The 10,446-nt window shown below is 41.4% G+C and overlaps 1 protein-coding gene across 2 annotated transcripts in view; it reads right to left on the bottom strand.

Annotated features, from left to right (window-relative positions):
* Positions 1-220: 220 nt before the first annotated feature.
* CFTR (CF transmembrane conductance regulator) overlaps positions 221-10,446 on the bottom strand; it is an 84,583-nt gene continuing 74,357 nt past the window's right edge. For both annotated transcript variants that reach the window (XM_079994061.1, XM_079994062.1), the window contains 4 exons: positions 9,101-9,190; positions 4,556-4,728; positions 3,423-3,528; positions 221-594 (listed from right to left, as the gene is read on the bottom strand). In XM_079994061.1, the coding sequence (XP_079850187.1) occupies positions 388-594; positions 3,423-3,528; positions 4,556-4,728; positions 9,101-9,190 (576 nt within the window). In that variant the 3' untranslated portion in view covers positions 221-387. The remainder of the gene's footprint in view (positions 595-3,422; positions 3,529-4,555; positions 4,729-9,100; positions 9,191-10,446) is intronic.

Raw genomic sequence — 10,446 nt, 5'->3', positions numbered from 1 at the left:
AGCAGGCTTTTCACTGTGTTTCGTAGTGAGCTATGGATTCAGTTTGAAAAGACGAGTGTCGACTTTGATGTGCTTGTTTTGACATTCACATTATTTTTAAAGAGGCAGCTAATACAACTGAAATGTTTGGAAATTTTGATTATCCATCTTGATAAAAGATCTTCCTATGTGCACAAGAAGCAGAAGAGATGGGGGCAGCTTCGGGGGGGAGGGGATACTTCATAATCAAATTGGCCCTTGGAATGAAGTTTTTTTGCACAGATATATACATATTCATGTGCTTGCTTTTGCACTTCTTTTAGTGGCAATTTTCAACAATGCCCTGTTCTGACATTTTCCCAGAATGCTTCCTGTTAAATTGTAACGAGACAGCACCTCGATAAATTTTCACAACCGGGTTTCTTGTACTTCTTCTTCGGTTTCTTCTTGCAAGGCACTAATTTTAGGCCTGGACATCCGTTTGCTTGAGTTCCTGGGATGCACCGGGAAGAGTCTGACACGATCTGAATGGCTGATGGCTTGACGGAAAGAATTCTTTTCGCTGAGCAGCTTCTGGATGGATTCGTATTGCGTGACTTTGTTCTCTTCTATCACCTAGTTAAGAAGAGGTTGGGTACAATACAGTTATAAAAGAGCAATGCTTGGCTTGTGAATGGTTATTTTTAAGCCAATAACATAATTACAGGACTGAATTATGGTTAGTAATTGAAATAGCTACTCCATTTACATTCCACCCTTTCTGTTCCCAGGAAATCTTGCATTTAGATATTGCCCAGAGCCAAATCATCTTAGATTCAGATATAGGGCAGATCTACACTCATGGTTTTTAATGCTAAAAGGGAATGGTTCTGATAACCATATTGCCATATGTTCTTTTTTTTCAACGTGCGTCATTAAAAAGCGACACCAAAGGGTGCTGTAGAGCAACCCCTTCCAGACACAAGGTAGACCTTGTGGAAAGGGAGTGAAAGAGAAACCAAATGGGACTTTTCCCCATCTTGATGTTTAAGAATGATATTTTTAATAGGTGAGAGTAGATACAGCCATAGTCAGGGGTTGTTTTTTTTTCCAGGGAGACCTCATAGGAACTCAGTCCCGACACTTCTCAGGTGGGTGCAATTGCCATTCTAAGAGAATGAAGAAGGTGTTCATGGTGAGTTGCGCCACCTCTTATTCTAGAAAAATTACTTCAGGATATTTCCATGGGCCCAACACGGTGGGCAGCATTCCACTAACTTATTCTGTCAGCACAATAACTTTTGTATGCACTGCGGTAGGAAGGCGCTGCCAGCTATTATACCACGCTGGCTGTCCATATATACCTGCAGCCAATGCCTTTTCAGCCAATTTGAATTGCAGCAGCTGGCAGGAACTTGAGCCAGCTACCCAGGCAGCAAGGGGAATTCCTTCAATGACCACTTGGCCATGTGCGTTTCGTTTTGGAAAAAGGTAAAAGGCGGATGGTGACTGAGAGCAAGGATTCGCAATAACCCAGTGGAAGGGGTAAGTGTCCATTGTATGCACGATGAAACCTCCTCATCCTCTCCTCTCCCCTCTCCCCCCACACCTGAAATATGTTCCAGGAGTTTCCACAGCGCTCCAGAGCACATTTGGGATGGGCACAGAGCACATGTGCGGAGGGAGAATTCCACTGCACAAGCAATGCGTTGGATAACGACCAGTATTTATATTGTTTCGCTCTGTTCATTAACAGATCCACTGCATGATATAAGGCATTCCATTTATTTGTATTTCACTAGGTAGACTGCCTTGTGCAGCTGCTCAGAGGAGATATTATAATATGAAAAGAGTAATTTTTGCACCCTTCCTTCCTTCCTCCCCCAAAAACGTCACGTATATGTGCACAAGAAATGAGGGGTGATAATGGGGAAATATCACTGGAACTTGGAAAACGTTTACCATTTTAAAAATGTGTCTACCTGGGAAGCTATTCTATCTGCCTTGTGTGCATGAGTAAGAGAGAGAAAATGTGGCTGTGAAAAATGTTGCATGAACAGTTTGTGCTGTTGTTGACTTATGTGTTCTCACTATCAGAACTGAGAAGTAAAACTGTAAATCATGTATTAGACAGTTGTGTCCAGGATGGTTAGTACTTTGATACAGAACTTGGCATTTCCTTCTTCATATCTCCCTTTTATAGAAGTGAAAGAATTTGGAAGATGAGCAGTATCAAGCCAGGTACTATTGGCATTCGAAGTGATGATCAGTTTCCTTCTGAGACTCCAGAAACACAGTTCCTAACATAACTTGCTAGGTTCTTGAAAAATTCTCCTCTGCTTTATAAGGAAGGAGAAAATACCTTAACATAGCATACTTTGCTCTCCAACTATTGTCTATATTTATTTAATGCTTTTATAAGTCACCTCCTGCCACAAGTTGACCTGAAGCAGTTTACATAGAGCAATCAAAACAATATAAGTGAAAATCCCAAAATACAGTTTAAACCAGGCAATAAAAAAATTATGAGCAACAAAACTAGTAACAGCAACTCAAGTGTCAATAAGCATCTTATTTGAAATACTCTAACTATTTGCCCTTTGGCATGATTGTATTGATTATTCGGGGAGGGGGGAATACCTAGAGTACATTGTGCATTTCCATAAGTAAGTCTTATGGGATAGCACAGAACGCAAACATTGTGCTCTCAAAGAATTCCTCTAAAAAATGTGTATTTCTGGATTAAGCTCAAAAACTAGACTTCTGGCTCCAAAGGTGTGACTTGCGATGTTGTTACATATGCTTTGTAAACAGCCATTTCATGCAAAAAAAAAAAAAAAAATTTAATTAAGCACATATAATTTGCACCTGTTAGAACATAATGTTGGTTGGGATATAAAGTTTGCACATGCCCATGGTGTCTTTGGACCAGAGCATACAAACATAGCTTGTGATATTGCAGGGCCTGCTATTCAAATGAAAGAAGTCCAGAACAAACACCACTGGACATGCTCCAAGCCCTTAAAGGTAAAGGGACCCCTGACCATTAGGTCCAGTCGTGACCGACTCTGGGGTTGCGGCGCTCATCTCGCTTTATTGGCCAAGGGAGCTGGCGTACAGCTTCCGGGTCATGTGGCCAGCATGACTAAGCCACTTCTGGCGAACCAGAGCAGCGCACGGAAACGCCGTTTACCTTCCCGCCGACTTGAGGTGCTTTCAAACTGCTAGGTGGGCAGGAGCTGGGACTGAGCAACGGGAGCTCACCCCGTCGTGGGGATTCGAACTGCCGACCTTCTGATCGGCAAGTCCTAGGCTCTGTGGTTTAACCCACAGTGCCACCCGTGTCCTGCTCCAAGCCCTTACTCATGCCTAAAAGTAGCTATTTGGATCTACCTTGGACATCGCACCTTGGATCTATTTGGATCTACCTTGGACATCGCACCTAATTCTTGAAAGACACTCACCAAATATCGCTGGCATTCCATTAGTGCTTCTAGTCTGTGTTCTGAGAGTATTACTGTACAGTTTGCAAAAGCCTGCTTGAGAGTCTTTTTAATGACTTGGAAAGTCCTGAAAGGTAAACGAGTTTTAATATGCAGAAGAATGAAATATAAACTTTTGGTTACATGCAGTTGACACTTTTACAGTATTTGCTAGGCTTTTTACAGCATTGCAATAGGGAAGTTTCAGTTCAGATGAAATGTCAGCATGACGCCTACTGTTGCTACAGTGACTACTCCTGCAATGCGACTACTGAAGTAGTTGCTCAGTATTTTGTTCTGAAGTAACTGTTTTCATTCACTTCTTGCCTTGACCAGACAAAGTTGGGAAAAGGTCAACATCTGCTGTAGGAAACCAGAAGGGGTATGCTGACATTGCAGAGTTAAACCACCTTGATAGTGATTTCCTCTCCTAAGGCAACCCCAAGAATGACCAGGATGGTGAGGGTTCCTATAAGGAATGGTTAAAACAGGTAGGGGTGTTTATTCTGGAGAAGAGACATGACTGCTGTCTTCAGAGAACTGCAACACTTTCCTCGCTGCAAGAAGTGAAATGACAGGGAACCAGACAGAGGGCCTTCTCAGTAGTGGCACCTGCCCTGTGGAATGCCCTCCCATCAGATGCCAAGGAGATAAATAACTACACAACTTGTAGAAGGCAGCCCTGTATAGGGAAATTGTTTAAATATTTGATGTGCTATTATGCTTTTATATTTGTGGGAAGCTTCCGGAGTGCCTGGGAGAAGCCAGTATAATAATAATAATAATAATAATAATAATAATAAGCACAGCACAAAAAATGGGAGAGGAGCTTTCTCTGTTGGTCTAAAGGGGAGGACTAGAACTAATGGGTGGAAATGCCTGGGAAACAGATTTTGGCTAAATGTTAGGAGAATCTACCCAATGGAACAGGCCATTTAAAAGTGGAATAGACTGCCTCAAAAGGTGGCAAGTTCGCTTTCACTGGAAGTATTTCAGCAGAGGTCAGATGGCAAATGGCAAATGTAAAACAAGGAGAATTATTATTATTAACATGATACTGTTTTATTCTATTCCCGTATGAAAACAACTGGACAAAATATTTGTCTCGTACTTACTTAGGATCAAGATGAGCACTTGGTTCATCCAGAAGAAGAATTTTTGCTTTGCTGAGAATTGATCTGGCAAGACACATTAATTGTTTATGTCCATGGCTGAGGACACAGCCACCGTCCAAAAGGACAAAATCAAGCTTGCCTGGAAATTGCTCTATTACAGATTTCAGTCCAACCTGAAGGAGATAAGAATAGGGTTGGGAGGCAGTGGGAGATAAGCATTCTGTTTCACACAAATTGGTTTTCTTTCTTGCAAAAGTTATGACTATTTGGCCTTAATCCACAGCACTAGGCATCTAGACCCACATGATGAAGGGTGCAGACAATTTCATTCTCAAATAACACCCTCCTGCGTCACACGATAAGATGATATTGGAAATGGACTTTGAAAAGTTTGATGTGTTAGCCAGGTTGTGTGGCTTAGGGACATCTCCTAAACAATGACTTGTAGGTTACAAATGCTACAGATTATAGCCACAGAAACAGAACACAGAGATGCCATCTCAGGAATGCTCAGAAAACAAAGGAGTGCCCTGCACTCCTCCCTTTGATAGTTTAAGAGGTTCAGTTCAGAATAAACAGTAATATATACTTAAGGCCTAGAGATCCATCAGAAACGGTGAGCTTAGGTTGAAATCTATTTAATCTGTGAGTAATAGTAATGATATATACACCAACACATAATTTATATCATCACAACGATTGTTCCTTCTTAATAGGAAACATTGACTATAATTTGAAACCTGCTTTAACAGTCAAGGTAGGCATGGTATAGCATTGGATTCAGCCAATTAACCACACTTACACTAGATAAAACCTCTAAATGTGTGTGTCATCCATTTCCCATAACTGGTCATCTGGAACAAATGGTCGCCATTTTTAAATGTCTACTGTGGTCAGTGGGCCTTATCAGAATTTCAATTAGACACAAAGGGGATTACACCGCATAACTGAGAGCAGCACAAATTTATAAGATTAGTAAAAAGTATCTTTTGACGTACTATAGGGACACACATTTTATGAGCTTCAATTAATAGCCAAGCTTCTCTTTTTTAAAAAGACCTAACATTCACATTCAGCAGGCACTCTCGCTTATACTGTTTTCGGCACCCACTTAAACCTTTGTTTTAAAAGTCTATCCAGACACATAATTTAGCTATGTACAGTGGTACCTGGGGTTAAGTACTTAATTCGTTCCAGAGGTCCATTCTTAACCTGAAACTGTTCTTAACCTGAAGCACCACTTTAGCTAATGGCGCCTCCCGCTGCTGCCGCGCCACCGGTGCACGATTTCTGTTCACATCCTGAAGCAAAGTTCTGAACCTGAAGCACTATTTCTGGGTTAGCGAAGTCTGTAACCTGAAGTGTATGTAACCCGAGGTACCACTGTATAGCTGCTTTTAATATTTTCTGATGTTATCTGTGAATTATGGTTAATTATTTCAGGTACACAAAGGGTAGATTTATTTTACTAAGCGATTTATAAATAAAATTAGTAGGAACAGACACCTTGCATAGACTGCACATATATTAGCATACTTGACAGCCAAATTCAAAGCTGGATAATAGGGGCCATTTAATTGGATTTAATCTAAGGTGTCCACACCGACAATTTTTCATGTTATCCGCTGCTCTTCCTAAAATACTTAGCTTGGGTATTTGTATGACATCATGCGCTCTGTCTCAGTGACAGCTATACTTAGAGCGATTCTTCCTCCATGCTTGTAATCTATTTTCAAAACAGGCACAAAGATTGGGATAGTGCCATTTATTAATAGCGCTGCACTCTAAATAAATAGTGCTACGCTCTTCTCTTCCAGTAGGTATATCTGATCTCTGTATTACTAAATTACTCCCCTCCTCCACCAAAACTGCCCCTGCCCAGGACACCCCTGTAAATGGCTGACAGAAAAGAAGCCCAAATTTCAAAAATAAACCAACCAATCAAGACAAATCTTTAAAGGTTTGTAGGTTAGATTTATTGCATATTCTTTTGTACTCCTTAAGATTATAGGAATTATGTTTTTTTAAAAACAACAACAACAACCTGTTCATATTTTAAATACAGTGATTCACTATCTGATTTATATATTCCTGAGGAAAATAATTCAGCTGCTTCTCTCCCTCTCCATATATGTGTGTGTGAAGCATATCTTCATAAGTGCTTCAGTAAATAGATTTTCTATCTTCTTTTGAGGTTTGCCTCACTTTATTTATGAGTGGTGACCCACATTTTCAATCATATATTAAAACATATTTAAAAGCAGTGCTGTGCTACAACATCTTAACAGAAGGCACCCAACTAGATGCTTTGGCAAAAAGAAGTGTTTTGTGCAGATGTTGAATGAGCTTGAAAAGGAAAATAAAACATGCTGTGAAACTGCAAATGAAGGCTATGAGGTAATACTAAGAAGATGTGGTATGAACAGTTATGGAAGCAAAACACACACACAAATATAAGAGGGGGCAACGATGGAAGACATGGCCCGATCTAATTTAAATCAAAGAGTTATTGTGAAATAACTTTTTTATAATAGTTCAAACATCCTCTTTAAACAATGGGATCTGTGATCTATGATCCCTGAGAGGTGGTTCAATGAAGCATTGGATCTCCCTCATTAAAGATGGAGCAAAAGGTCCAACTGCCACCCTGGAAACTTCCAGAGAATTTGCTTTCCCAATATCTGAACTCTGAAAAGGAGTGGGCCAACTGCCAGATTCAGGGAAGGAATGGATTCAGATGATCCATAGCCTTCCCAGTTTGTCAACACATCTCCAAACCACAGAGAAGAGTGTGCCAACCCTGTAGTTGGCATTCTCTATTTTCCTTCCACTGAGAGAGAAATGGCCTTACATTAAAGGGATTCTGGGGCATATTCTGTGTCCCAGTTGGGGAAATCTACTCCACAATCTCCTACTGCTGCTTACCTTGTATGTGGTAGGATCCTATGAGAGTGTTAGTGAGACTTTGCAAGGAAGTGGCCTAGTACAGAAAATCAGGACCCTGGTCAGCTCCCCGTGGAGGCAACTCCAAGGAAGTTCCCCTGGGTAGGAGTGCCAAATGCATGTGGCCTTGGAAAAACCTTAGGACAGAACTGAGGAAGGCACAGCCTTGAACCTAGATTCAAGCAGATGCTACAAGGTGTCAGGAGCTTGTCCTACATTCGAGTAGGACCCTAGCAGAGACACATGCCCGAGTGGCATGTTCTCTCCCTCCTGGTCGATCGTTCAGGAGCTTCAAAAGCTTTCTTCAGTCCGAACATCACAGCAACCGATGCCAACAGACACCGGCACACTTAGGGATCTGTAGAGTCTTCACAGCTTGCGGACCAGACCTCAGCAACTCAGCATTTTGGCTAATCTAGTTTATTTACATATAAACGCACACAGAGCACTGCAACATGGCTCCCTCTCTCTCTAGCATCAGACAGCAAAGAGAAAGAACAAAGACAATAGTCCCACTTCACGGAACACAGTAACACAAACATCCTGTCTCTGTTACTTCCCACTTTGTGGAGTCAAAACATACACCGTCATGTGAAAGACAACAATTCCATGACTGCAATCACAGAGCAGGAATTCTAACACAAGGAACTCTTTCAAGTCCTCAACTGGAGTACTTGAGAAAGGCTAGACCCATTTGGGGGTGAATGGGAGGACCACTGCCCACTCTTTAATCTAAGTCTTGTAATTACAACCTACTGATACACTAGTACCCAGCCAAATGAAATAAACTGGATAACCACTAGGCATTCGGGGGGGGGGGGTAGCATCCTGGTAATGGAATAGACTTTTTCGAAATGTTCACTTGGCTCCATTTTTATGATCTTTTCAGTACCAGGCAAATACAATCCTTCTTCACCCATTATTTTGTTTCATAATTTATGTTAGTTTTAAACTGAGTTTCAGGTTTTTTTAAAAAACAACAACAACAAATTTTAACTGTTTTTATGATGGTTTATATTGTATTTTAATGTTGTGCTATTTTATTTCATTGTCTTGTGAATTGCCCAAACAACTTCTGTTATGGGGTAGCTATATAAATATAGCAAACAAGCAAGCAAGTAAATAAATACATATATTTCTGCTTCCTTACCTGATCAGCAAATTAATTGAATTACATATGATTACAAAGTTCAAAGTAGTTTTTAAAATGCACAAGGCAGACATACTAAATGAGCAACAAATATGTGCAGTTGTCCACACCACACTTTCCTTAATGAGACAGCAATTTATCTAGGAGAAGGAAAAAGTCTGATTCGCAACATCTTATCAGAGGGGAGTAACAAAGTTATTGGGCCATTTTGGCTGGATCTAGACACATCAAAAAAACTTTTCAGTTAAATGCATAAACTTTGTATCAGAAATCGTGTTGGCAAAAACAAAACTCCACAGCGCCATCTGGTGCCACAGTGTTATAATGCATATACAATGCATATAAAGCGCTTTTTCTTTGCCAATGTAGCTGAGTCCCTTGTCATGCCTTGACCACTTGGGAATTATATTGCTCTTCCTGAAAACATAACTAACAAAAATGGGCATTCCTACCTCCTCAGCAACTTTCCATAGTTCTTCATCAGTCCACTGTCCATAAGGGTCCAAGTTCTTTCGAAAAGATCCAGAAAATATGAACACTTTCTGTGGAAGTAGAACAAAACAATTTTTTAAAAAACCTGTTAGCAGAATTTATGTGGAAGAGCTAAGGCTATAGCTGATAAAACAGCCATTTTCTGTTCCTCTTCAAACATGGCTTTGGCTGATTAACATCCTATTCCCTTTTAAATGTGTTAGTGGGAGCAGGTGGGGGAGGGGTATGGGGTCGCAGCTCTCTTCTCGCTTTCAGGCTGAGGAAACCAGCATTTGTCCACAGACAGCTTTCCGGGTCATGTGGCCAGCATGACTAAACTGCTTCTGGTGCAACAGAACACCATGAAGGAAGCCAGATCACACAGAAATGCCATTTACCTTCCCACCACAGCTGTACCTATCTATCTACTTGCACTGGCATGCTTTTGAACTGTTAGGTTGGCAGGAGCTGGGACAGAGCAACGGGAGCTCACCCTGTCGCGGGGATTCGAACCGCCAACCTTCCGATCGGAAGCCCAAGAAGCTCAGTTGTTTAGACCACAGCGCCACCCTATTACACCACCCACCTGACTGGGTTGTTGGGTAGCTCCCACCAAAATATAGTAAAATATAGTAAAAACGCATCAAACACTAAAAACCTCCCCTTCAGCTGTCTTTTAGAATTCAGATAGCTGTTTATCTGTCTGACATCTGCTGGGAGGGTGTTCCACAGGGCGGGTGCCACTACCGAAAAGACCCTCTGCCTGGTTCCCTGTAACCTCACCTCTCGCTATGAGGAAACCACTTCATTGCACCAAATCGTATCCTTGGCTCTATTTACTTTCCCTGATATTTTTGCCTTTGCTGTTCTCCAGGACCCCATCCAAACAGCAAGTACTGCTCAAAATTGCCCCAAACTATCTTGTTCCATAATACAGGGAGCAGAAACTGTGGCTCCGGATATTGTCAGAATTCAGCTCCCATCAGTCCCAGCCAGGAAGGCCACAGTCAGTAATGATGGGACCTGGTGTTTGGCAACATCTGGAAGGCGACGAGTCCCTGCCCCTGAAATAAGTGAAACTAAACTCCTGCATGATAGCAAGAATGTGATAGGCTTTCTGTGAGGAAAGCGGTAACAATAATCCATTAGCGCAGGAGTCTTGCACAACTAAAGTTATGGTGTGCATTTTTTTTTGTTTGCTGCTTTCTGTTTCCTGTCACGGTAGGTAAGGAAGTAGAGGAGATGCATTTTTATATTCTAATGTTATGCTTTATCTTCCCACATCCTGCTCCTAATTCCTACTGAAGCCAGTGAGATTGTTGTCTGT

The sequence above is a fragment of the Podarcis cretensis genome, assembly GCF_951804945.1.
Source record: "Podarcis cretensis genome assembly, chromosome: 10".
Lineage (NCBI taxonomy): Eukaryota > Metazoa > Chordata > Lepidosauria > Squamata > Lacertidae > Podarcis > Podarcis cretensis.
Note: the sequence above shows the minus strand (reverse complement) of the source record. Positions and strands in the feature narration are given on the sequence as shown.